The 27,422-nt window shown below is 55.0% G+C and overlaps 1 protein-coding gene across 2 annotated transcripts; it reads left to right on the top strand.

The window, feature by feature from the left end:
- Nucleotides 1-2,412: 2,412 nt before the first annotated feature.
- Nucleotides 2,413-27,312, top strand: irak1 (interleukin-1 receptor-associated kinase 1). Of its 2 annotated transcripts, XM_069183692.1 has the most exons (15): nt 2,413-2,745; nt 11,470-11,637; nt 12,833-12,988; nt 13,161-13,282; nt 13,750-13,935; nt 14,774-14,838; nt 15,358-15,472; nt 17,915-18,027; nt 20,268-20,475; nt 21,108-21,176; nt 21,982-22,215; nt 22,653-22,715; nt 22,746-23,088; nt 23,413-23,529; nt 23,818-27,312. In XM_069183692.1, the coding sequence occupies exons 1-15, from the start codon at nt 2,550-2,552 to the stop codon at nt 23,871-23,873; spliced, it is 2,211 nt and encodes a 736-aa protein (XP_069039793.1). In that variant the 5' UTR covers nt 2,413-2,549; the 3' UTR covers nt 23,874-27,312. The 2 variants fall into 2 exon arrangements, with proteins under 2 accessions (XP_069039793.1, XP_069039786.1); XM_069183685.1 differs by having other exon boundaries at nt 22,653-23,088.
- The last annotated feature ends 110 nt before the right edge of the window (nt 27,313-27,422 follow it).

Here is a 27,422-nt window from a genome sequence, read left to right as displayed (position 1 = left end):
CCATCCAGGGTGTATCCTGCCTTCGCCACCTGCCTGCCGGGATAGGCTCCGGATTGCGACCTGAATTGGATATAAAGTGGGTGAAGAAAATGCTGATGATTATAGGACAAGGTACCTAAACAGCTCATCCCCGTTTCTGAACCCCCTCCCTATGCTCGTCCTTCTGTATTCCTAGATTGCTTTGATGGGATTGAGGCCAGAGCATTAATCTCAAATCTGCATTTCTCCCTGTGTCACGGAAACAGCTCTTTGCACCCCTGGCAGCATGCTTCAGAGCGCAGTCGGGCCGGAAGCAGAGGTGCTGCACCCCCACATGTCTTCTCCAGCTGCGCAGTTCAGTCTGGACTCTCCCATTTGTTTTTCCAGCCAAAATCGGATGACAGACAGGACCACCAGCTATTCCTTCACTCTTTTTTTTTTCTCGTATCACGTTTAGCACGTGATCAGCTCTCTTCACAGTCCAAGGTGCACGTTGCCATAAACAGCAGAAACAGAATGATAAGCTGGGGGTACTGCGGAGTTCTCGGTATTGGAGATTCAGTGTACAGCATGAGAGGCAGAGTCTCCACACTTGAAAGTGAATTCTGCCATTTTTCATTTCCTGTCAGCTCTGCTGTCCGGGGGACTGTGTCGGCTTCACTGCTTCTTCTGCTCTGTTTTCCTCTCCAGGGGTTAACAGCTCTTTGACGTCGACAGACACATGAGATTCGAACCCACAACCCTTACTACTCCTCCACTCTCAGCTACTTTGCTGTACCCCTCCTGATGTCTCCGATTCCCAATTCCTGGACCTCAATGGAATTTCTGTGCTGTCTGATTACTAATTGCCATTGATTGCTCCTTAAAAGCATTTAGGGGTGGAATTCACTCCAAAGATGTTAAATGAAACGTTTCTTAACACAAATTGATTTGAGAGCTAAAAATGGTTTCTGCTTTACAGACGGCATCTGTATGGACATGATCTGTGAGACCTCACAAATATTTTGACTCTCTGCAACATTTAATTAGTGTTTGCTGAAATCAAATCAATCAATCACGGCATTTCTGTGGATGGTTCTGGGGCGCGAGAGAGCTTGTTATAATAATAATAATAATTGCTTACACTTATATAGCGCTTTTCTGGACACTCCACTCAAAGCGCTTTTACAGGTAATGGGGATCCCCTCCACCACCACCAATGTGCAGCCCCACCTGGATGATGCAACAGCAGCCATAGTGCGCCAGAACGCTCCCCACACACCAGCTCTCAGTGGGGAGGAGAGCATAGTAATGAAACCAGTTCATAGAGGGGGATTGTTAGGAGGCCATGATTGATAAAGGCCGATGGGGGAATTTGGCCAGGATGCCGGGGTACACCCTTACTCTTTTCGAGAAACACCCTGGGATTTTTAATGACCACAGAGAGTCAGGACCTCGGTTTTACATCTCATCCGAAGGATGGCGCCTGTTTACAGTATAGTGTCCCCATCACTGTACTGGGGCATTAGGGTGAGCGCCCCCTACTGGCCCCACTAACACCTCTTCCAGCAGCAACCTTAGTTTTTCGCAGGAGGTCTCCCATCCAGGTACTGGCCAGGCTCACACCTGCTGAGCTTCAGTGGGTTGCCAGTTGTGAGTTGCAGGGTGATATGGCTGCTGGCTATATCACTGTTGTTATCTTTAGGTGTGGTTTTTCCAATGACAATAAAATCTTTGGAGCATTACAGCATATTCATAAATATGAGTAAAAATAAAAACATAAATGCTATTTCTAGTTCAAGCCACCCCACCTCAGAAGACCGAATAAATGGACATATATGTTATTCGGAAATGGGAGTCACTTTATAATAACAGGTAGCTTGTGATGGATCAATTGGAAATTTGGTGTTTCTTCCTGCAGAAATACATCTCATGCCCAGTTTGGAGTCTTAACCGGCATTTTAACTCACTGTTGTACTTGGACTATTACCTGTGACAAAAATGGTCGCTGGTGACAGTTACAACACACCCAGACACTATGTGGAGGCTGAAGCGGATATTTGAAATGAACACTGATATTTCACAGCACAGGGTGCCCATCTGTCTGCGGCAGTTCTCCGTATTTTACGACACCAGTTTCAATCCACAACACGATTCCAGTGGGCCTGAGAGCACTGTGTTACGTCGAATGTCTTCCCACTGGAACACGCCTCAAAATCAGCATTATTATTAGTAATCTCTCCGCTATGATTCTCTCTCTATATATATTTTATTTTTTTGAGGGTGAGAGAGCGGTACGTTTGTAAACATGTCATGGTTGGGATTGAGCTGCGAGAGGACCGACCGAGACGGGAACGCAGCGCCTTGAGATGTCGCGTATCCCTGTGCCCGGTGCGCCACACTCAAGATGGCGTTTCCGGCCAGGACCAGGTTTCCATGGTTTCCGAAGCGCGTTTCCGGAGTCCTCCCCGCCTCCTCGGAGCCCAACCAACCCCTTCGAAAGAAAAAAAAGTCCTTCTGAGTCTTAAAGGGGAAGTGAGTCAGTAGCGTGGAACCTCGCAGATGGAGTCGCCGCCTCCGCCAGCGGAGCGATGGTTTTGGACGGGACCGTTGTAAGTCCGAGGAAGGCGCTGGCCACTTCTCCCGGAAACCGCCCGGAGCCGAAGCAGACGAAAATGTCCGCCGGGAGTATCGAGGGGCAGTACCTGTACCGCCTGCCTGCGCACATCACGACCGAGTTCTGCAAGGTTATGGACAGCCTCGACAGATCGGACTGGCTGCGTTTCGGTGAGTTAGCCCCCGTCCGAACTGGCGGTCCCGGTGCGGGACCGGCGGGGGTTGGTCCGTCCCGGGACTAGCCGGCTAGCGGCCGGTGTCTAATCGGCTTCCCCCCGGGCTGAGCTGTGCGCTCTTGCGGCGCACGGAGTGAGACAGAGTGGCGGGCTGGGCTGGGCTGGGCTGGGCTGGGCGGGACGGAACCGAACCGAACCGCTCCGTTTCGGACAGGTCCACGACACCAGGCGGTCCCGTTGCAGTGATCATGGGGGGGGGGGGCAGCAGGTTAAACAGGACCGGGGTCTGTACAGTGTGTATGGTGGACTTTCCATTCTTAAACTCGCATTCAAAGGCAGCAAAATCGGATTGATTGCCGAGTTACAAGAAATTATGTTAAAATACGATGTCGCGTTGTTGTTGTTGTTGTTGTTATGGGAGCTTCCGTGGCGCTGCGGAGCTCAGGCTGGGGGACTTGAAGATCCCGACTAGAGGGGTTGCGCAAGTGTGTTACAGAGCGCTGCTCCGGGTCAGAAGCGGCGCTTTCTGCGCTCTGCAGCGCTGCGCCGGTGACATGCCTTGATTTTCACTTGCGATCCGGGCACTGCGTGGTGCTCCACGGCCTGAACTGCCGTCTCGCCGGCGCCCCGGTCCCGTGGCACTACAGGGAACTTCGGTTCCCCCTGAGGCCGGGACGGGTCCGGCTCCGGCCCCGTCCACATCGGCCCGGCTCATCTCGCCTCCCTCCCCACGCGAATTCTTGGCATTCCGAGCGTGGCGCATTCCACGGAGCCTGCGTGGAGATCCCCCCCCACACCTCATCCATCCCACTCCGGTCTGGTCCAGTCCAGTCCGGTCCGGTCCATGTTCACTGTGGCCAGTGGTCCCCTCCCGGCTACATGACCGTGGCTGAGCAGAGATGGACAAGCTGCAGGTCAGTTCCTGCAGTCAGGCCTGCTCCTGGCTGCCGGGGTCAAAGAGGAGAGGGCTGACCACTCCCCCCACCCCAGAGAGCTGGAAGCAGAACTGGTCACAGGGTGCCGTGTTTCGAGACATGAACACGGGGTGTTGAACATGGTAGAAAGGGGAAGTGTGCCCTTCAGCACCCCTGGTGCTCTGTCTCACGGTTCAGCAGTGCGTAGGGGTCTGGGTGAGGCAGCGGCAGTCTTCTTTTAGGCCCGGTGTTGCCACTTTGCCCCTGATAGGAGTTGCAGTGCAGGCTTCCACTTCCCTGTCAGTGACCCTGATCAGTTCTCAGTCCTGTGGACACATCCAGGAGGACCTGGTGAGCTCTGAGCCCAGAGTAGGATTAAGGGCGGGTGTGTCCAGTCCTGGTCCTGCAGGGTCAGTGTGTGTCTGCAGGGGGTCCAGTCTGGTTCTGTAGGGTCAGTGTGTGTCTGCAGGGGGTCCAGTCTGGTTCTGTAGGGTCAGTGTGTGTCTGCAGGGGGTCCAGTCCTGGTTCTGTAGGGTCAGTGTGTGTCTGCAGGGGGTCCAGTCCTGGTCCTGCAGGGTCGGTGTGTGTCTGCAGGGGGTCCGGTCTGGTTCTGTAGGGTCAGTGTGTGTCTGCAGGGGGTCCGGTCTGGTTCTGTAGGGTCAGTGTGTGTCTGCAGGGGGTCCGGTCTGGTTCTGTAGGGTCAGTGTGTGTCTGCAGGGGGTCCAGTCCTGGTCCTGCAGGTCGGTGTGTGTCTGCAGGGGGTCCAGTCCTGGTCCTGCAGGTCGGTGTGTGTCTGCAGGGGGTCCAGTCTGGTTCTGCAGGGTCAGTGTGTGTCTGCAGGGGGTCCAGTTCTGGTCCTGTTGGACTGGTTTGTCTGTGGGCTTTGTTCCATCTTGACTTTGGTCAAAAACAGGTGTTGGGGTCCTCTGAACGAGGATGGGGAACCCCTGACTGGCTCACACGCAGTCAGCTGACTGGTTTTAACACACAGGTGGCTGCGCTGTCTCAGGAGCAGTGATGTCAGTGCTGTGTGCCCCTGAGAGAGGACCTGGCTGTGCCTTAGGGGAAAGTTTGACTATTTTTATTCCTTTTGCTCAGGCATAACGACACTTTTTCCTCCACATCCCATAGTGTTGCGAGGAGCTAGCTGTGTAAATTCAGTATAAACGCAGTGATATTTGTCTGGATCCTATGTTTATCTTGCATTGGGCTGGTAGAACAACGTATATTACTTTGTAAGCTGTATGTCTCCTGTAGCAGATTGAGAATAAATGTCGCAGCGCCACTGATGAGGGCTTCAACATCTCCCCTCTCACTCCCCCCCTCCATGTACCCCCCCCTCACGCACACATAGATAAGATAAGATCACCACAGACAATGTCTTACATTAGGAATTGCTGACCCTGCTCTCCAGGAGACACACAGACAGGGAGAGAAGCTGGGGGTCAGAGCGCAGGGTCAGCCATGTATACGGCAGTTGGAGTTAAGGGCCTTGCTCAGGGGCCCAATCCTCTGCCGGCCATGGGATTTGAACCGGCAACCTTCCAGCCACAGGCGCGGTTCCTGAGCCACAGAGCCGCTGCTCCGCCACACTCAGGGGTTTCAATCGGAGTGTCACAGCCCGAACCGGAAAGGTCAGGTTTTAAAATCCGGGCTGATCTGAGTCCTCCCGTGTCTTAACCGGCGTTCAGCTGTGTTTCAGGACTCAGACTCAGCAGCTGCAGCGATCGTGCTGGGCTGTGCGTGCGTGCGTGGGGGGGCCGGGCTGCGGTGACCCCCGGCCTCCCCCAGGGGGGCTTCAGGTGTTGCTTCCCCTGTGGTCCCGGCCGAGATGGAGGGTGTGAAGCTGTTGGGGCTGAGAGAGCAGTCTAGCACGGGGGCGCGGGGCTGTCGAGGCGCAGGGGGAGAACTCCTTGAGCCCCCGGGGCTCCTGTGTGGAACGGGGTCCCTGGGGTCGCTGGAAGAAGGGGGCCGATTTCAGGGGTGCGCTGTCCCCCGAAAAGCCTTCTCTCGGACCAATCCCTCCTTTTCCGAAGGCTCCTCCGACATCCTGCTCCAGGGGCTCGGGTAACTGGAGGAGGAAGAGGAGAAGAGTATGTGCTTCTCTTTTTCTTTCCTTGGTACCTGTAGCGCTGAACACGGTGAGAGAACTGCTAAAATCAAGCACACAGAACCTGCATGAGGCCAGCGATCTGCTGGAGATCAGGGGTGAAACAAGGGGCAGGTTTCCTCTCTGTCTGCTGCTGGTCTGATGCAAGCCTGTAGCAGCTGCAGCGGTCAGAGATACAGGGGTTGGGCTTTTTCAGATGAAGCGATTTCCCTGGAACTGTCAAAAGCCTGCGCACCCTTATTGGAGAGTTCAGCTTTCGTTGATGCAAAGGCTGAAATCAAGACGAATCCCGTCGGACCTTCTCTTGACTGGATCCCGTCCCGTCCAGGGTGGGCAGAGCAGACCAGCACAGCGCCAGCCTGCTGTCCCGAGATCTACGGCCGGGGGTCTTCTGTAACGGGCACTGCTGCCTCGGTCTGCTCCGCGCCCACGCCAGGAGGGCTGTCGGGCTCCGTGCCTGCCCCTCACTGACCACCAGGGCTGGGTCCCTGCTGTGCAGTACCCAGAGCCCAGTGCGTCTTTCTCCTTCAGAGCTGAAACAAGTAACATCGGACGTATCAGAAGCGTAGCCCGGCTGATCTCCGTGACACTGGGGTGGGAACGGCAAGACCCTGCAGAGCCCGGAGCTCGTGTCCATTAAGTGCAGCTGATCAGCGTCCAGAGAAGAAAGATGGGAACAGCTGGACAGAGGAGTGCTGTGTCCCTCCCCTCCCCCCCCCTCCACGGCCATGCGGAGGTGGAGCTGAGGAGTGTGGGAGAATCCGCGAACCGGAGAGATGGAAGATCTGTCCAGTGGGAACTTGTGTACTAGGGGTGGAAGTACTTTGTCAAATGTCTTTCCTGTCCTGTGATTTAATACATCCCTTTTAGGCTAATCCTTCCGTTTCGTGAGGATTGGAGGCTTATCGATATTGTTACTTAAAACAGTGTTGTTTTGTTCTCTGGCCCCATGCTGCTGACAGGGCAATAATATGGCCCAACAGAATACATATTTGATAATCCTGAATAATACACTAGCTAAATGCAGGCAGATATGTACAGTGGGTTAAGAGTCCTGCTTGCTGTAGACCTAGAAAATGAGAGAATTCTGGTCCTGTAATCTTTAGCACACCCTAATAACAGTTTAACAGGGCAAGCAGAGGAAACCTGTTCCCCAAGTCAAAAAAAAACAGATCGCACCCAGGACTTTTCCTCCCTCTCTACAGCACTGAAGCCCACAGGGCAGTGCATTACTAATGTTAATGTTTCTTTATTGGCCCTATACAATTTCTTGCATTAGGAATTTGTCTTTTCGCATACCCCAGCTTTTCTCCATGGAGACACAGACACACAGACAGGGAGAAGCTTGGTGTCAGAGCACATTGTACGGCACCCCTGGAGTAGTTAGGGTTAAGGGTTAAATCCCAACGTAGGATTAAATCCCAACGGAGTAGGATTCCTCTGCCGGCCGCGGGATTTGAACCGGCAACCTTCCAGTCACAGACGCAGATCCTTAGCCACAGAGCCACCTCTCCGCCCTACTGACCTAGGAGAGAACTCTTCCAGACGGAGGATTCCACAACAAAGGAATTCAGAGTTTCCTTTAATAAAAAAGATGGCGGGCTCTTTTATGATGGTGTCCTGATTACGTAGACCAGCCTCAGCTTCGTCAGAACCGGAGGAGGGGGCGGATGAGGAGGAGGATGATGATGATATCCCTTCTTTGCTTCCGTCATCTCTTTCCAATGGAAGCCAGACTAATAAAGGGGAAGGGAACTGTTGAATGTTTATTCTTGGCAGTCTTAATGATTTACCATGCAGTTAATTAACCAGAGCAAATCATCAGAATACCCTTTGATCATCTGTTGTCCTCCGTGTTTACTTCCTCCTCACCCACAGATACCCCCCTTCCAGTCACAGCAATGTGATAGTGTAGTAGCATTAGTATCTGCTGTAATATTATTATTATTATTATTATTATTATTATTATGAAGAAGAAGAAGAATATCATAGTCATAATATCTAAATATATAAACCATAGAAATAAATAATATATCAATGATATGAATATTTTATTAAGAATAAGTATTATTATAAATCATGATATCGGTAATAGTATTATATATTTAGATATTATTACTACTACTAATTTATTATTTATTATTATTATTACTCTGATGATGTAGAAGGAGGTCGTGGGGTAATGATACTGAGCACCAGGGTCTTTCAGTGGCACAGCAGTGCCTTGTCCAGCAGGCAGGTACAGACTGGACAGTGCAGTTGGCTGGTCGCTGTGGGCTGCTCTGCGGGGTGGAGGGCAGACGGCGTGAGCGTGCAGGAGCTCCTGTCCACGTCCATGCTGCCCAGCGCTTTAGGAAAGCCCTGGATCGGAAGCGTCTGTTCTCGGAGAGGTGTGGATCTGTTGGTCACCCGGCGCTGCAGAGAGTCTCGGTCGGCACCATTCCCCAGAAGGCTCTGGGCTCCTCAGGGCTCGCGGTCCCTTCCGCTTTCCTTTCCCACTGAGCTCTCGTGAGCTCTCGAGTGAGCAGATTCACCACGTGATTGGAGTGACGATGTCATCCAAGTGATCTCATCTCTCAGACCTCGTCTGGGACAGAGACCAGAATAAGGCAGTTGAGGCCTTGGAGAGACAGCACTGCAGTAAAGACCAGGAATTGAACTTCAGACAGTTACTATTATATTCTAGTATTATTATGCACTTCCTGCTGGTGTGGAAGCCAGTACCTGGAAAGTGTGCGTGTACCAGGTGTGATGTGGGCTCTATCCTGGACTCTATTTATCAGATGGGGGACTTTTCTGATGTCTTCCGTGGGTGTTAAGCTTTAGTGGGCCTGTTATGTGTTTTTATCCCCAGCGGGAGGAAGTGTGAATCTCTGATATGAAGAACACACTCAGCTGATGATGGCAAATGTGGTCACAACAACAAAAAAAAATCTTGGCGGTTCTACTTCCTCTGAAGAAAGGAGTGGTGTGTAAGAAACGCGGATGCGATGTGTGGCATGAGATGGCAAGTGGATGGAGACCACAAGTGGTCCCACATCAGACCGCAAATCAGCGGCACTTCTTGGCACAGAGAGTTGTGGGAGTCTGGAACGAGCTACCTGGCCATCCTGTCGGAGCCAGTACCCCGGATTCTTTCAAGAAGCAGCTGGATAAGATCCCCAGGCCATAAGATCTTAAGGATAAGATCTACCACACAGGCCAGATGGGCGCGATAGCTAGCTCCTCTCGTTTGTCTCCCATCCATCTGTTTTCAAACCGTTTCTACCAATTCAGGGGAGCCAGAGCCTATCCCAGCAAGCAACAGGCACAAGGCAGGAAACGCCCTGGACAGGCCGCCAGTCCCATCACACAACACCACACACACACACACACACACACACCAGGGACAGATTTCACCGAAGACATTTAACCCACCAGCATGTCTTTGGACCTGGGGGAGGAAACATGAGCACCTGGGAGGAAACCCATGTGAACACAGGGAGAACACGCAGACTCCTCACAGACAGCACCCCAGGGCCAGAATTGAACTCGGGGCCCCAGTGCTCATGTTCTTAAGTCAGCATGTAGCTTCTCTGGGAGCACAGACGGCGCCCTGCCTGCCCCTCCTCACACACGGCTGCGAGCCCCTGGCGGTGGTTTGTGCCCTGAGCAAGGCGACCAGGCTGACGCAGCGGCTGATTCACGGCGCCTGCACTTTCACACGTTCCCGGAAAGAGCCTTTCTCTAAATCCTGGGCTGCTCCGTCCCTCCTCCTTTCCCGACTCGGACCACCCCGCCTTCCCAAAAGCCGCTTGTAGTTTCCTGGAAAATTCCCGGCCAGTTTTATTCAGCTCCTGCTCGCTGTAATCGGATGATTTGACGACATCCTTCTGCGCCTGCCATGTTCGAAAATTCTCTTCGGTTTGTATCCTTATATACTCCCAAAGCAGAAACTTTCAAGAAAAAGAGCAAAATAAATTGGTTTCCTGAAGAAACTCCTTTAAAAAATCCCCTTTACAAGCAATCCATTGTAAACAAAAGCGTCAATGTGCCTGAGCGCAGTGTGTGAGGATAGGATCTTCTCTCAGCCCTCTGGAAGTGGCCGATAGTTAGAAAACGAGCTCTAGTTTTCTGTAGGTCCTGTTCAAGGAAATAATGAGTGAGCAGGGTGGGACGCCCTCTGAGGATTAGATAGGTGGTGAGAATCTGGGACTAGAGCTCTGCCAGGATTCATTAATGCCTGCCTGTAAATCCCTTTACTGAATATTTACGGTTTGCATTAACCCTTCACTTACAACTAATTTCAAGAGTGCGATGAGTGCCGGACCTGGAGGAGGAGCAGGGTTCAGGGCTGGAGCCTGACCTCCTGTGCTCCTCTACCGCCTCCAGCCTCCTCCCTGACCTCCTGTGCTCCTCTCTCACCCTCCTCCCTGACCTCCTGTGCTCCTCTCTCACCCTCCAGCCTCCTCCCTGACCTCCTGTGCTCCTCTCTCACCCTCCTCCCTGACCTCCTGTGCTCCTCTCTCACCCTCCTGTCCTCCTCTCCAGCCTCCTGTGCTCCTCTCTCACCCTCCTCCCTGACCTCCTGTGCTCCTCTCTCACCCTCCTGTCCTCCTCTCCAGCCTCCTCCCTGACCTGTGCTCCTCTCTTACCCTGCTGTCCTCCTCTCCAGCCTCCTCCCTGACCTCCTGTGCTCCTCTCTCATCCTCCTGTCCTCCTCTCCAGCCTCCAGCCTCCTCCCTGACCTCCTGTGCTCCTCTCTCACCCTCCTGTTCTCCTCCCTGACCTCCTGTGCTCCTCTCTCACCCTCCTGTCCTCCTCCCTGACCTCCTGTGCTCCTCTCCACCCTCCAGCCTCCTCCCTGACCTCCTGTGCTCCTCTCTCACCCTCCTGTCCTCCTCCCTGACCTCCTGTGCTCCTTTCCACCCTCCAGCCTCCTCTCTCACCCTCCTGTTCTCCTCCCTGACTTCCTGTGCTCCTCTCTCACCCTCCTGTCCTCCTCCCTGACCTCCTGTCCTCCTCTCTCACCCTCCTGTCCTCCTCTCTCACCCTCCTGTCCTCCTCTCTCACCCTCCTGTCCTCCTCCCTGACCTCCTGTGCTCCTCTCCACCCTCCAGCCTCCTCCCTGACCTCCTGTGCTTCTCTCCACCCTCCAGCCTCCTCCCTGACCTCCTGTGCTCCTCTCTCACCCTCCTGTTCTCCTCCCTGACCTCCTGTGCTCCTCTCTCACCCTCCTGTCCTCCTCCCTGACCTCCTGTGCTCCTCTCTCACCCTCCTGTCCTCGTCCCTGACCTCCTGTCCTCGTCCCTGACCTCCTGTCCTCCTCTCTCACCCTCCTGTCCTCCTCCCTGACCTCCTGTGCTCCTCTCTCACCCTCCTGTCCTCCTCCCTGACCTCCTGTGCTCCTATCTCACCCTCCTGTCCTCCTCCCTGACCTCCTGTCCTCCTCCCTGACCTCCTGTCCTCCTCCCTGACCTCCTGTGCTCCTCTCCACCCTCCAGCCTCCTCCCTGACCTCCTGTGCTCCTCTCTCACCCTCCTGTTCTCCTCCCTGACCTCCTGTGCTCCTCTCTCACCCTCCTGTCCTCCTCCCTGACCTCCTGTCCTCTTCCCTGACCTCCTGTCCTCCTCTCTCACCCTCCTGTCCTCCTCTCTCACCCTCCTGTCCTCCTCCCTGACCTCCTGCTCCTCTCTCACCCTGCTCTGCTCTCCAGCCTCCAGGGTGCTGCACGACCAGGTGGACCTGCGCCTGGCGGAGCGCAGCGAGAGGCCGACGGACTGCGTGCTGCACCGCTGGGGGGTGCAGAACGGCACCGTGGGGGAGCTGCTGCACGTGCTCAACGACCTCAAGCTGCTGCGCGCCCGAGACATCATCCTGCGCTGTGAGTCGGTCGCGAGTGCGGAGTTCGTGGACTTCGCTGGCGTGAATAATTACCCCTCTGAGGAATGGATGCCAGTGCAGAGGCTGTCAGGGCTGGAGCTCTCTGGGACCGGGAGCGAGGGTCTCTGCTCTCACACATTTGCCCCTGGATAAGGGTATCTGCTAAACAAAGATGTAAATAATCGCTACATGCAATCCGGCCTCGGCAGCTGCATCTTTCAGGCAGAACTAATCTTGTTTTGAGCCGCTGTACACATCGGCGGACTGCTGGAATCCAGAGAGCAGATGCACACTGAAACAAAGAAAAACACTTTATCCTTAAAGCCCGAAGCAGTAGGTTTTCCTCGAGTCTGTGTCGGGCTGTGGACTGGGACCTGCTGTGATTCACCCGCAGTTAACAGACTCCCGGTCCACCACGTCAGCTCCTGCGGCCCCCTGCTGTGTTTGGGTCTGTTCTGGCGCAGAGTTCTCCACTGTGCAGTAGCACGGAGTCAGCTTACAACAGGCGGCCTCCTGGGGACAAGTTTGTTTCCTTGAAGCCTGGAAGCAGGTTTGATCCCAGGTGACCCCGAGGTAGTTTGAGGCCAAGAGGCATCCTGAAGTAATTAAAGAGCGACTGGTTATTGGCAGAAGAGTAAAGACCCTGATGATGTTCGTTGGTGCTGCAGGACTGTAGCTAAATGCAGAGATGAACTCTTCCTGCTGAAAGCACTGTGGTTTGCCTTTCTGTCCCTGGGCCCTGTCTCATCAAGCGCCCTGGCTCCAGGAGATCACAGGACACGCCGAAAACCTTGCGCCCGCACACGCGTGCATGCACACACGCACGCACGCACACACGGACACAGACACACACACACCTGCACGCACGCACCCACACCCACAAGCACACTGCAAGCGCTTGGCAGCCAGTTCAGCCAAGAGGTGTTGGTGTTTGAGTCACATGGTTGCTCTGTGGGGTTTTTTTCAGGTATTTCTATGAATACCGTTTCGGCTCGTAGTGTCTGCGGTTGCTTTCTGTGCTTCCTTGCACACCGTGCCAAACGACGGGGTCAGATTTTTTTCTTTCACATGTGACGGAAAGAGAAAATTATTTTAAAAAGCTCTCTGTGTGAAACCGTCCTCTGTCCCCCCCATATCATGACGATGGGTCCTTAGCCCGACGGGGGACTCCCGGATTGACATATTTTTAATTCTAGGGAGCCCGGTGCCCCCCAGTGACCGACCAGCCCCCACACCGTGGCCACAGCCGCCCCCCAAGCCCAGTTTTTCCGACCAGCTGTTCAGCCCCCCTCTGAAGGACCAGCACCAGAAACCCCAGAGTAACATGGAGACCCGCCCTCTGACACCACCAGGTACTGCCCATGATGCAGAGGGGGATGGGGGTGCGCGGGAGGGTGCGGGGTGCGTCGGCTGACAGGGTTAACCCCTCGCTGTGCCCGCCGAGGCACTCGTTTGTCTTTGGAGTCTGTTTTCTGGTGCTCTGCTGGTTCAAGGCCTGACCTGTTTGCTTTCCTGTCCCTCCAGTGCCAAGGCCTCTGCCCAGACCTGGGCCCCCGCCTTCTGCTCTCAGGACGGACGGAGAGAAGCGGCTGGAAGACCTGGACAGTCCGCCCAGACCCCCGGAGTGGCCCACCGGGGTGGGAGGGGTAGGAGAAGGGATATCGGGGTCCGGGGAAGACGGGCACACACAAACATCCATCCATTTTCTGACCCCTTCATCCGGTACAGTCGCTGGGGAGCTGGAGCCTATCCCAGCAAGCACCGGGTGCAAGGCAGGGCACACCCTGGATGGGACACCAGTCCGTCACAGGGCACACGCAGACACACTCACGCCAGTGCCAGTTTTTCCAGTTAAGCCAGTTAACACACCAGCATGTCTTTGTGCGGTGGGAGGAAACCAGAGCACCTGGAGAGAACATGCAGACTCCACACAGATAGCAGCCCAGGAATTGAACCCAGGGCTCCAGTGCTGTGTGGCACCACCGTGCCACATGGGAAATGACCTCCTCAAGTGTGAAACTCATCAGATGTTCTGGTTCCTGGTTCTTTGGGAGCAGGGGTTGCACAAACAAGCGGTGCCGCTTAATTTTCAGGCTTTTTTTCCCTCTTCCAGCCCCCCACCAGTGATCCCAGCTGTGACACCCAGCTGGTGCACAGCGCCCTCTGCTGGCCGCTGGAGGAGGTGCTGCGCGGGACGGAGAATTTCTCCAAGCGGCTGTGCATCGGCGAGGGGGGCTTCGGCCACGTGTTCCGCGCCACCATGAGGAACACGGACTACGCCGTGAAGAAGCTCAAAGAGGTCAGGTGTGGGGGTCGGGGGTCGGGGGTCAAGGAGAATGCACTCTTGTGTGCCTGGTAGAGCTCAGTCTGGTTCTGTCTGATCTGCAGCAGGCCGCTCAACAGTCGCTCACAGTCAGACAGTAAAGCCTGGAGTGGCTCACACAGCTCTGCAATGGGAGTTTTGCCTGAAGTAGCACAGCCATTGGTCATGTTTACTATACTGGAGGGTTAGTGTACAGAAAATGCTGCGATTTGCAGGGAAACCAAAACTTTTATTGTTTTTGGACGTAACATGTTAAGAAAATAACGAAGGGGTTGTGTAAGTCAGGGGTTCCCAGTGCTGGTCTTCATTGTAGCTCCATAGTTAAATTAATCCTTAACTGAACCAGCAGGTTGCTTGGATAGAAACTTCACAAGTTTTGTTTTTCTACTCAAAGCTGGGAGATTTTAAGCTGATTAAGAAACACAGTCGGTAAAAGATGATCTTCTGTACGTTTAGTAGTTTAGTTGTAAAAAATAAAACAGCTCAAAAGAAACCTTCGATAACTGAGTGCTCTGGGTGAACAAAACCCATCCGGTGTGAGGGACCCCGGTATTAGGAACCCCCGGTTTTTCAGATCGCAAGAGGAATAAGAATCTGTCTCTTTTTGCTGTTTTTTGAAGTCTCTGCGTACAGCTTCCCAGGCTGGTTAGCCAGGGTGAAGCGTCTGCAGCTTGGGCTGGGGCTCCTTCACTGCGGGGGGCTCTGTAACCCCCTGGGGGAAGCTGTGGGTGGGGGGTTCTCCTGCAGCCCCACAGGCTGGGCCCCTGCTTCCCTGGTGTACTGACCGTGTACTGGTCCCTTCTTCCCTCCCCAGGACTCGGAGATGGACTGGAGTCTGGTGAAGCAGAGCTTCAGGACAGAAGTGGAGAAGCTCACCCAGTAAGACCTTTTGACCTTTAACCCTCACCCGCTCCTTCCCTGCGATTCGTGTGAGAACAGGGGGCGAAGCCGGTCAGTAGGGCCAGGAGAGAATCCTGTCTTCAAATGCCCTCGGATTTGCGGAAGATACCCTTCTAGATATGCAAATTATAGTTACGCCAAATGCGCGGCCTGACTGGTAGGGGCCGTGTCGAGACGTTTCAGAAAGCTGGGGCGGAGTTGCTCTGCCTGCGCTTTCTTCCCTCGCTCCCCGCGAGAGCCTCGGGTTCGAGAGCCCGTGACTCGCTGGCGCTGGCTCTCTCTCTTACTGCCCGGGTGCCTGCTGTTTCCAGGTCGGGTTGGGGTTCTCCGGTCTTCATCGTGATAGCTGTGTCGGCCTGCCTTGAATTTGCTGGAAATTAACCTGGCCAGACATCCACTTCAGATGTTGATGAAGAAAACGTATGGTTTTGTACCACATCAGCACGCCTGCAGCTCTGCGTTCTGACTTCTGTCCCTGGTGCCTTGTGTCCCCTGCAGATACCGACACCCCAACATCGTGGATTTCGGGGGGTACTGCATGGAGCGAGGGGTCTACTGCCTGGTGTATGTGTTCATGCCCAACGGGTCGCTGGAGGACTGGCTGCAGAGCAAGGTGAGCCTGGCGCCGGTCGTCTGTGGCCGGACTGGTTTGTAGTGTCCAGTCTGGCTGCGACCACAGCACTGAGCTGTCCACAGCCTTGGACCGCAGGGCTGAGCCGAAACGCCCCAGCGAGCAGCGGTGCTGCAGTTTGACGTCCTGCGCAGAGAGGTGGCGTCTGTAGTGTCACGAGTGGGAGGCATCTAACAGTTCTCAGGTTCAGCTGGAATGAGGCGCGTTGTGGACGTCTTCAGATCGCCTTCAGATCACCGGAGTGTAACTGTTGACTTTTTCACCTGGCTGGTGACGTGTGATCTGAAAGAATTGGGGAAGTGTGCAGTTAGGTCGGCTGGTTTTCCTTCTACGAAATTTCCCTCGCCCTCAGACTGCGAGTTGTTGGGACAGGAAGGCCGCGGTTCGAGTGTCAGGCCTGTAGGTGGAGCATGAGTCGGTAACTGTCAGCACTGAGATCGGACTTCCGATCTCAGTGTGCTCCCAGGGACGGGAAGAGAATGATACCAGGACCCGGGACCCAGTAATAAACGGCACCCAGCAATAAATAAAGTTGCCAACTGCTTCATTAATTCAGTGATGTGAGAGTTTTTGTTGACTGTTGGCAAAATTCCTGCTACTTCCCATATTCTTCTCCTTCTGTCTTGGAAGTAAGAAACTTGACTTGCTGTTAGATCTTATAACCAGAATATCCCGTTGCAGAAGTAGCTCTTAAAATTAAAAAGGATTTTTTTCTAAAACGGGCAGCACAATGAGGTGCCAGGCACAGCTGTTCTTGGGTCCAGGGGTAGGTTTAGACTTGGGGAACCTTCTGCACGGAGTTTGCATGTTCTCCGTGTGGCCTTTGCTGGAGGTAATTTCCTTCCGCAAGGCCTGGCGTTAAGGGTAGCTGCCATCTCGACATGAACTCCACGAGCATGTGCCTGTACTTGCGTGTTCTTGTGTGTGTGTGTACGCGCGTGTACCCTTGTGCGCGTGTGTTCGCGTGGGTGTCCTGTGGTGGACCGGAGCACAGGGTGGAGTCCTGCCTTCCCCCGTGTGCTCCTGGGAGCACCTCCAGGTTGCTGCGCTCCTTTCCTGGAATGAGCATCCTTCCGTTAACTGATGGATCTTGTTTTTCGGCGGTTGTGAACTCATTTCCACAAGAAAGAAGTGTTTTTTCCAAATCGAATCATCATCCGGTAGTATCGCGGGCATGATTATTCAAAGAGACTGATTTTCGGAAGGGACAGGAAAGGACGAAAACTAGCCAAGGGGCTGAGTCCTGAGGGGATGATGACGTTCGGCGTGACGTTCTTCTAATAAATGTGGTTTTCAAAGGGGGGACATTATTTTCGTGTGTTTGTGAAACTGCAGCAGATTCACAGGCTGCAGGGTAAGTCCCTTCCACCCCCAGTGCGTTCTTTCCTGCTGCCCTGTGTCGGGTCAGGTGGGTGAGGCCAGGAATCCCCCTCCCTCGCGCGCTGAGAGCTGCGGCGCCTGTGTGCGTGACACTCTTCCGCCATTCGGTCAGCAGTCGGCCCATCATGCACTGTGCTTAGCGCTGCCCTGGAGTGTTGCGTGACGCTCAAGGACACTGCAGTAAAGGGTTAGATTAAACCAGCCCCATTTAGATCAGGGGCTACAAATGCAGTTTATTAGTGATTCACCCACGAAGTCTATGAAATGACACCAGTGTGGTGATAACCAGCTTTTAAAGATTGGATTGATGTAACAAAACACCCTGACCGTGCCCATAGGCTTAGGGTTGTGGGAGTGTGGGACAGGCAGATGGGCAGAATGGGCTCGTCTCTTGTGTGACCTTTCACCTGCTGACCTGCACAGGCTAAACTCCGAGGGATCAGCTCCCCCTGTCCTCACCCTGCGTGAAAAGTGAAAAGCTGGGACTGGGGCTGGAAGCAGTGCAGAAGGCGGAAGAACTTTGTGTTTTTGTACATCTAGGAACGGATCTGGATCGTCAGACAGACCTTATCTCAAAGATTCCTAAGCTGCTCTCTGAGTGAATGATGAGATAAAGAGATAACAGCTAAACAAGCCTCACGCTGGGGAGGGGGGGGGGGGTGGAGGTGGAGGGAAATTCCGATATTTGGAAATATTGTCGCTTTGGGACCATGGTCTTCTTTCAGTCTTTCGTTGTCTTGTGTCCTGGGGCTCAAGTAGCCACAGAGAAGTCCAGCAGACGCTGCGCCCCATTAGGACGAGTGTCGTGACTGGCGGTGTCGGAGCATGCAGCGGAAGTCACGCTCATACAGGCGACACAGCTCTCCTCACGCTTACTTCACACGCCTGTGTGAGCCTGCGGACACGTCCCGCGGCCGGCGCCAGGCCGCGCACAGCGACGGTGGAAAGACACGAGACTCACGCCGGCTTTCTCCTGCTTCTTCTTTAATGGCGTGTAATGATCCCGGCGCTGTGTGTGTGTGTGTGTCTCACTCCCCTCCCCAGACCGGCGGCGCCCTTTCCTGGCAGCAGCGCGTCCGCGTCCTGCTGGGCTCGGCCAAGGCCATCCAGTTCCTGCACGAGAGCACGCCGGCGCTCATCCACGGCGACGTCAAGAGGTGAGCAGGGCGCCGCGCATCTGGGTTACTCCAGTTCTTCGCTGTTTAAATGGGGTGATTTGATCCATTTTAAAAGGACGTAGGAACATTTGATGTTTGTGAGACTTAAAGCCGTTGCCGTGGCGCCCATCGGGGTCAGAGAGGGGTCACGGCGCCGGACACCGTTGCTGCCGGAGCTCCGGGTGCCGGACAAGGTGGGCGCGTCTCTCGTACACCCCGGAAACCGAGCAATGTCCGGGCGCGGCTCTGGCACGCTCAGCTTGTCGCGTTCCGCCAAGCGCCTGGGGCCTCTTCCTGGGCGAGAGATGTGGAAAAGATCAGAAGGTGCCGCCGGCGAGCTGGGGGTCGAGCAGTGAAACGGCCCCGGGCTGATGCCAGGCCTGATGGGAAGCCGTGGGTCCAAGGCTACGCGCCCTCTGCTGGCGGGGTCTGTGGTCCAGAGAGGCGGTGAGTAAACGTCATGTCGCTGCTTGCAGTGCTGCTACCAGCAGCTCTCTGGGGTCTCCCTCTCTATCTCTGTCGTCGAGACGGGGGAGATCGCGAACGCCCCTCCAGCGTTTGTTACGCGACGTGCTGCATTCGCCCCAGATTGGCGCCTGGCGTTCGTGGTGTGGCCCACACAGGTCCGTCTGAAGTGGGACGAAATTGACATGCCTCCCTCAGATACCGTTTAAGGCAGACATGCGAAGCAGCACGATTGTGCCGAGCACATTCACGTGACCCCCGACCCCCGAATCCCGAACCCCGACAGGACCAAGGAGTGTATCGCCAAGATTCGGTTACGTGTCGAGCTGCGCGGGGCCCGTGGGAGAAAGGGACAGTGAGGCCTCCAGGGATGCTGAAGTGAATTTAAGGCGAGAAAGGGAAGTGTGAATTTGAAGTGAATTTTAGTCGTGTGGTGGCTTTGGAAATCTGCCGTTTTTTACTTGTGAGCGAGTCAGCCAGACAGGGGGGCGGTCGAGGGCGCGAGACTCGGAAACGCGCAGGTGGGGAGGCTGAAAGCAGACACAGACGGGCTCTGAAAATGTAGGTCACAGGCTGGTTCTGCCAGAACCAGGGAGGAAAGCCTTGAGCCTGCCCTGTGTTGACTCACAAGAGGTGACAATGCAGAGAGAGCTGCTCTGACTCTTTACCTTGATCTGACTCTGTCTCTGATTTCTGTCCCTTGTGTCTTTCTCTCTCTCTCTGCTTTCCTCCCTCCTCACAATTCCCCACCCCAGTCGCTCTGTCTCAATTACCTCCTCTAAAATCTCAAATTCCAATTCAAACAGCTTTACTGGCATGGGCGGTAAATTACAGTGTGGCCAAAGCACATACAATCGATATAACATCTACAGACATTTACATACAACATACAGTATAACACATAGAGCATTGTAGAGAGACAGGCTCACTGTTGCTCAGGCTGTGACAGGAGATCACGGGCTGCCAGCTCAACAGAGTTCCCTCTCCCTGCTCTGCCAGTAGGATCGGGAGCTGTTGTAATCCTGTGATTCTGGTGTGGGAATTCTGGGATTTGATTTGTCATTTTGGGGGAAGAATCTTTGTCTAATCCCAGAATATTCACCACAGTGCAGTAGGAAGTGCATATCTGTCTTTGCTTCTCCCTGCTGGCAGTGGGAGCACAGCCTGTCCTCTCTGGACAGGCAGGTTTGCCTGTGTCCAGTGTCTATGGCCAGGCTGTGGTCACTGAGCCTGTACTTCAGCAGGGTCTGTTTCTTCTTGCTGTTTCTTACCCTGGTCAGATATTCAGCTAGTGTGTATTGTCCGTTTAGGGTTCTGTGGCATTCCAGTCTGTATTGTTTGTGTGTCCCAGTGGGTGAGGTAGTGTTGTTTGGTTTGTGTTGTGATTCGAGTGGATTCAGCTGTGCTGTCCTGAGGCTGGTTGGCGTCAGTGAGTTTCAGGACCAGCTGGCTGAGGGGGCTCTTCTCCGGGCTCAGCAGGGCCTTGTGATTGTACGAATTCTGGTCGCTGTTTCTCAGGAGTGCCCAGTACTTGATTGCTCTCTTCTGTATGCCGATAAGAGATGGGTATTGGCCTAATTCAGCCCTGCACGCATGCGTTTCTAGGCGTTTTTCTCTGCGCATCGAGGATTTTTGGAGATCTCTGTGTGCAGAGATTCTATGGGATGTTTGTCCCTTGTAGTGCAATCCTGGTCCCCCTGTCCCGCCCTCCATCTCTTCGCCCTGTTCTGGCTGCGCTTTCTTCCTGATTGCCGGTGTTTCTCTCCCTGCCCAAGCTCCAACATCCTGCTGGCCGAGGGCCTGGAGCCGAAGCTGGGCGACTTCGGGCTGGCCCGCCTCTGCCGGGCCCCCCCGGTCCGCGGGGCCGCCACCAGCTCGGTGGTCCGGACGCAGAAGGTGCGCGGCACGCTGGCCTACCTGCCCGAGGAGTACATCCTGACCGGAGAGCTGGGCGTGGAGATCGACACCTACAGCTTCGGAGTGGTGAGGGAGCGTTCCTCCCCAGGGCTGGCAAGGAAGGGCACGGGCATGTCTAGGGGAGTGTACTCGTGGAACAGGCAGTGGCATGAAATGGGGGGTGCTGGTTTCGTGGACAGGGTCTATATTAATTATAATTAGGTAGCTTGTTAATTCAGACAGCTGTGTTGGTAGTCCTGTGTGCCACGAAGCAGTACCCAGTGAAGCTCGGCACTGGCCAGCACCTGGATGGGAGACCTCCTGGGAAAGCTCAGGCTGCTGCTGGAAGAGGTGTTAGCGGGGCCAGCAGGGGGCACTCACCCTGCGGTCTGTGTGGGTCACAGTGCCCCCAGTATACTGAGGAGGACACTCTACTGTGAAAAAGGCGCCGTCCTTTGGATGAGGTATAAAACTGAGGTCCTGACTCCCTGTGGTCATTAGAAATCCCAGGGTGTTTATCAAAAAGAGGAGGGCGTGTTTCTGTACTTACTGCGCTCCATAAAGACTGAAACCGAGCACAACCCTGCTGATGACGTATCTCCCACTACAGCATGCTGGCTAGGAAGAGGAGCAGGTGGCGGTGCAGGTGACACACGTCGGTCTGGTGCCTAGGAGTGCTGTGTGAACCTGGCAGCCTGACTGCGTGTTGTTCTTCTCAGGTGCTGCTGGAGCTGCTCACAGGGCGGAGAGCACTGGAGACTGACGGCACCTCGCGGACCAGATACCTGGTGAGAGCTGACTGCCCTGCGCTGTGCTGTAGTACACTGGACTACACTGCACTGTGCTGTAGTACTCCTGGACTGTGCTGTACTGTAGTACACTGGAGTACACTGCATGGTGCTGTAGTACACTGGAGTACACTGCACTGTGCTGTAGTACACTGGAGTACACTACACTGTGCTGTAGTACTCCTGGACTGTGCTGTACTGTAGTACACTGGAGTACACTGCACGGTGCTGTAGTACACTGGAGTACACTGCACGGTGCTGTAGTACACTGGAGTACACTGCACGGTGCTGTAGTACTCCTGGACTGTGCTGTACTGTAGTACACTGGAGTACACTGCACAGTGCTGTAGTACACTGGAGTACACTACACTGTGCTGTAGTACTCCTGGACTGTGCTGTACTGTAGTACACTGGAGTACACTGCACGGTGCTGTAGTACACTGGAGTACACTGCACGGTGCTGTAGTACACTGGAGTACACTGCACTGTGCTGTAGTACACTGGAGTACTCTACACTGTGCTGTAGTACTCCTGGACTGTGCTGTACTGTAGTACACTGGAGTACACTGCACGGTGCTGTAGTACACTGGAGTAGACTGCACTGCGCTGTAGTACACTGCATTGTACCGTAGTATAGTACACTGGACTGACCTCTGTACTGTAAGGAAAACACTATTTGCAATAGCTGAAATGCAAAACTAAACGAATCCTTGTTTGAAGACGAGGGAGAAGGCCAAAGGGACAGACAGGCCTGTGTTGAGTCTGACGAGGGGTTTTATATACGTGGTCCCTTCTGTCTCCGCAGAAAGACCTGGTGAGGGAGAGCGAGGAAGAGGCTGACGAAGAGAGAGGAAGAGGAGGAGCGGGGAAGAGCGCCCGTGTCTCCCAGGAGGAGAGGATAAGTCAGGCTGCTGCCCACATCTGGAAGAAACATCTGGATCCCCAGCTGCGCTCCCAGTTCTCCCCCGGCTCCCAGGAGCTCTGCAAGCTGGCCTGCCGCTGCTTGGACCGCAGGAAAAGGAGACCCCGCATGAAAGAGGTGAGAGGGAGGAGAGAGAGAGGGAGGAGAGAGAGAGGGAGGAGCAGAGGGAGGGGGAGGAGAGAGAGAGGGGGAGGAGAGAGAGAGGGAGGAGCAGAGGGAGGGGGAGGAGAGAGGGAGGGGGAGGAGGAGAGACAGGGAGGTACAGAGGGAGGGGGAGGAGGAGAGAGAGGGAGGCACGGGGGGAGGGGGAGGAGGAGAGAGAGAGGGAGGCACAGGGGGAGGGGGAGGAGCAGAGAGAGGGGGAGGAGAGAGGAGGAGAGCAGGAACGCCATGGGAGGAGGGAGAAGAGCAGGTGAGCAGTGAAGGGGGAGGAGGCAGTGCAGGCGGAGAGCCGGGAGAAGATCAGTTTTAATTCCAGTAGTGAGGTGGAGCCCCGTGACCGTGAGGGCCTCACCGTGCCGCTGGTCTGCTTGCCCCCCCGCCTGCGGCCTCAGGTGTTCAGACTCCTCCAGGAAGTGCAGCAGCGTCTGGACAGCAGCAGCCCGGCCCCCCCGGCCCCCCCGCCTCTCCCCCCGGCCCCCCCGCCCTCGGCCCCCGTGGACTCCCTGGCTGACCGCTTCTCCAGGCTGGGCCCGCAGGAGGACACCTTCCACTGCCCCCCCAACCTGCACCCCCCGCCGGGGGCGCTGACGTCCCAGGACGGCCTCCGCTGCGCCTCCCTCTCTCGGGTGCCGTGCGAGTCGGACGAGAGCCAGGGGTTCTCCCAGTACCTGGTGTCCGGCCCCGGGGAGCCCGACTCCTCCTCCTCCTCCCTCTCGTCCTGCGGCAGGAACGGACTCTACGGATCCAGCCCTCAGGGGAGCCCGGGTTCGAGGCTCGGCTCCCCGGTGGGCCTGGGTGGCGCCCCGGCTCTGGCCAGCTGCCAGGCAGGTGGGTGAGAAGGGGCCCCCGAACACGACCGCCTCGGACAGCGGGCCGGGAGGAGAGGGCGGCTCGCCGTCTCCAGCTTTGCTCTTTGTCCCCGACCTCCTTCCTGGCTTTTTTCTCCTGTTCGCCCTTCCGCTCCTCCTCCCTCGGAGCTCTCCTCTTCCTCTTCCTCTGGTGTGGAACCCCTGCTCCTGGGCGCTTGGCCGCGGCGATAGGTGCGCCTCCTCTCCCAGATCCCCCAGTTGGGTGACCCCTCGCTTCGCAGTTCGGCTTCCGTCGTGCAAACTCGACAGGATGAAAGCCCCCTCTCTCTCTCCCCCCCCCCAGGGGCGTCCGGGCCGCGGCAGGGGATCGTGATGAATCCAGCCAAGGAGAGGTTCTTCCACAAGCTGGCCCTGTACGAAGAAGGGAGGATCCCCAGCGCCGAGCTGCTCTCCTCCTCCGGTCAGCCATCGCTCCATCCCCCCTCCCCTCCCCTGTTTCTGCGCCCCCACAACCCCCTCCCCCGAGCCGGGGCCCCCGCGTGACCTGCGAAGGAACAGGCGCTGGCTTGACCCACGCCGAAAGGACAAGAACAGAGACGCGACGTTTCCCGCAGGCGCTGTCTCCGGCGCCTCTTCTCCTTTCAGGGTGCGGTGAACCCGTGCCCGTTCCTTCCCAGGGGGAACCGTCTGCCATCGGAGCTCCCAGGGGGCCCTTGGCCGAGTCTGACGTGGCGTCTTCTCTCCACAGCGGACAGCGGCGGCGAGCTCAGGCGGCCGGAGGAGAGCGACGAGTTTGACTGCTGACGGCGGGAGGAGCCCGGGCCTGTGTGTGCTTGTCTCTCGGACCCCACGCCCACCCACCCGCCCACCCGCCCGCCGGTACGCAGGGCAGCGTGTGGGTGTGTGGCACAGAAAGATGGACGACGGGACTCGAAATCCAGATTTTGATGAAGACTTCGAATCTTGGCGTTCAGCTCTGGTTCTGCCCGTTTCTCGCCGTCCGCGCCTGTGTGTAGGCCGGCTGTGCCGCGCGCACGTCACCTGGTACTTCTGGAGAGTCACGGGGACTCCCCGACCCCTCTGACACGCTGGCGGAGCGCCGAGCTGCTGCAGGTTCCTCTCCGTGCTGAGTCCGGCTCGCAAGCCCTCGGACGACGCGGCGCGGTGCAGAATTGGCCACGGAGTACTGGGCTCACACTGGAAGGAGCTCATCCCCACAGAGGGAATGGAATCGCAGACCGGGAGCAGAAAGACGGCGGTATTTCCGTGCGCGACGCTGTGCCGTTGGTGGGAAGGACAAGCTGGGAAGAAGTTCCGTGTTCCTGGAGCACGATGGCCTCGATCACGCCTCCTGGGAGAACCAGCATCGGCGTTGATTCAGAATCCCCCCCCAGCATTTGTGCAGATCTCCAGCCTGGCCAGTCTGGAGTGGTGTCAGGCGGGGGGCTCTGAGGGGGGAGGTGCTGCTGTATTCATCTTGAACACTATGTCCAGCCCTGCCGCCCCCCCGGGAGAAGAGGAGCGCGGAGCAGTGTCCAGGGGAACACCCGGGAGAAAGGTCTCTGCCCCGAGGGGTAGGTGTTGGGACAGACCCGGACCACGCTGCTGTTCGAACTCTCTGGTCCCGCTAGGCCGAGCGAACGGCTCTCGGGCCCAGGGCAGTGTCCACGCGCGCCCCCCCCCCCCGCCCCACGCCCATCGGCACGCCCGGTCAGACGTGCTGCCTGCCCCGTACTGACCCCTGCGCCGAGGGTCACCCCGCAGGACGGCTGCTGCCACACAAGCGTTACAGAGTGTGGAAGTGCTCACCGCTGCCCGATGGGTGTTCTCATTGACAGTCATATTTCCACTGGCACTGTGGAACCACTGTAAACGGGAGGAAATAGCACAACGGTACCAGAGAGGCTTCTCCACTCCTCCTGCTGGGCCCTCTGGCCGGGAAGACTGGAAGTGGAGTGCTGTGCCTCTGGGAAATCTGGAAGTAGGGATAATAATAATAATAATAATAATTAATAATAAACTTTATTTTATATAGCGCCTTTAAAGGTGGCTTCTCAAAGCGCTTTACAGGATGACAATAACAATAAATAAGAAGACTACAACAATAAATAAGAAGATTTCACAAGATAGGACACAATTATAATTACAACAATACAACAATAACAATAGTGGAGACCGTGGAAGGTGGTACTAAGAAGAGCAGAGGGGTGAAGAATGGAACCAGTTCAGTAAAGGCTTTTCTGAAGAAGAAGGTTTTGAGTCTGGATTTGAAGGAGTGTAGAGAAGGTGACTCTCTAATATCCTTGGGGAATACAAATATGTTGATCAGCTTTTCAGCCACAGTTAATGATAGCATAGGGCGGAGTCTTGCGATATTTCTAAGGTGAAAAAAAGATGTTTTGACAGTATGCTGTACATGTGGGTCGAATGTTAAGCCAGAATCGAATATAACCCCAAGGTTTTTCGATTTTGATTGAAGCTCAAGTACAGAGCCATCTACAGACAGGGTTACAGGACTGGCTTTACGAAGTTGATGGGGGGTACCAATAAGCATGACTTATGAGGGACGGCTTGATACCAGGGATAGATGTATCGCCGTCACTCCGGGGACACACTGGGGGAGGTTGCCATGACCAGCAACGCTCTTTTATCACCGAATCCTGGAATCGGAGATTTTAAAAAACTTATCCCCTTTTATTTAATGTTAGTAATGATTTCTTCTAGTGCTGATTTTTTTTTTATTTGAATCCATTCAGAGTTTTGAAGATTTGCTTTCTTTAAATTAAAATTGCCCTCTCCCCTCCCAAACATAAGTGGGCAGTGACCTTTCGTTGACCCTGGACTGTTCCATTACCCATGAACGGGGGGTAGGGAGGGCAGGGTATTTGTGGCACTATGTGTACTGTCGCGACCTGCACTGTAAATACAGGTTGTTATGATCATAAACCCACAAACCTGCGTCTTCATCTCCTTGAAACAACTTCTGCCCCGACCCCTCTCTCAAACACCCGTTCCCTTTCCCATCCCATCAGAAGGGCATCTGTAGCATTAAGGAACAAACTGTCATCTGTCCATGACCTCACCACCCCTTCCGGTACAGGATGGAGGGGCACCAGGAGCCTATCCCAGCAAGCAGCGGGAGCAAGGCAGGGTACTCTCGGGATGGGACACAAGTCCATCGCAGGACACACACAGACACAGACACAGACACACACTCACGCCTGGGCCAGTTTCCCCAGAACACACCTGAATCTCTTTGAACTGCGGAAGACACCAGAGCACCTGGAGGAATGCCACACGAGCACAGGGAGAACATGCAGACTCCACACACACACACACACAGCACCCCAGGGCCCCTGGCTGGGAGGCAGCAGTGCTGACCCCTGCACTGCCCAGGAACTGCCATAGTAGCGGAAACAGACGTGGCTTCAAGGCCCGAAGTTCCGCTTCAATCCCCAGTCAGCGCCGCTCCCTTCGTCTCTCTGGCGAAGGGGCGCGGCGTCAGGCCGTTGGTCACGGAGGCGGGGCGAGACGGGGTGGCGGATGAGGAGAGTACCGGCAGGTTCGCCCAGGGGCGTCGGTTCGCTCCCCCGCCCTGTGTTGTTGTCGTGTGTTGCCACGGCGCCGCGGTGTGTTGCTCTCGCTGTCTAACCCTAACCTTAGCGCGGTGCCAGATGGCCGCCCCAGTCTTCTGCACGACCGCGGCGTTTAACAAACCCGTTGAGAATCTTACCCACCCCGTGGGCGAAGGGGGGTGAGAAATATTCTTTAGATCGCTATGTACTTGCGTATCTTTGATTTGGGGCCCTGCGATTAAAAATCTTCAACTCCTGCCCTCCATTAAAGCATGCCTTGCACCAGATAAAGTTTGCGTCTTTTTTCTTTCATTTTCCCATCTTAATAGACAATGCAAAGCTGTCTGGGATCAGCGTCCTGATTCCCAGATGTGTATAGTTCAGTCAGCCCCTCCGATTTTATTTAATATTTATTTAACAGAGCAGTTGGGTGGATTTGGTTGAAATTGTGTGTTTTATTTTACAGATTTTATTGATCACTGTCATCCCTGTATTTGCAAGGATTTTAAAAATGCTGTAATGAAGTTCTCAAGTACCTTGTTCACTACACATCTTTTGTTGGGTATAAATTAGGTTTTGTAAACAAATGAAAATTGTATTATTTTCTATGGAATTTTGTTTCTGCTGAAATTCATTGGAATTATAAAACATATCAAGTTCTTTGTTAATTGTTTTTCTGATTCTTTTTGGAGTCACTGTACACACACACACCTGGAGTACAGACTCTTACTGGAGTCACTGTACACACACACACACCTGGAGTACAGACTCTTACTGG

The sequence above is a fragment of the Lepisosteus oculatus genome, chromosome 2, assembly GCF_040954835.1.
Source record: "Lepisosteus oculatus isolate fLepOcu1 chromosome 2, fLepOcu1.hap2, whole genome shotgun sequence".
NCBI classification, from domain to species: Eukaryota; Metazoa; Chordata; class Actinopteri; order Semionotiformes; family Lepisosteidae; genus Lepisosteus; species Lepisosteus oculatus.
The sequence above is the reverse complement of the archived record's forward strand: the minus strand, read 5'-3'. Positions and strand labels throughout refer to the sequence as shown.

What these genes read in the sequence shown, in the direction of transcription:
- irak1 (XM_069183685.1), top strand. Translation starts at nt 2,550, where the DNA reads ATGGTTTTGGACGGGACCGTTGTAAGTCCGAGGAAGGCGCTGGCCACT. An exon ending in GAAGTGGAGAAGCTCACCCA is followed by an intron (nt 14,839 to 15,357) that starts GTAAGACCTTTT and finishes TGTCCCCTGCAG; the next exon opens with ATACCGACACCCCAACATCG. An exon ending in AGGACTGGCTGCAGAGCAAG is followed by an intron (nt 15,473 to 17,914) that starts GTGAGCCTGGCG and finishes TCCCCTCCCCAG; the next exon opens with ACCGGCGGCGCCCTTTCCTG.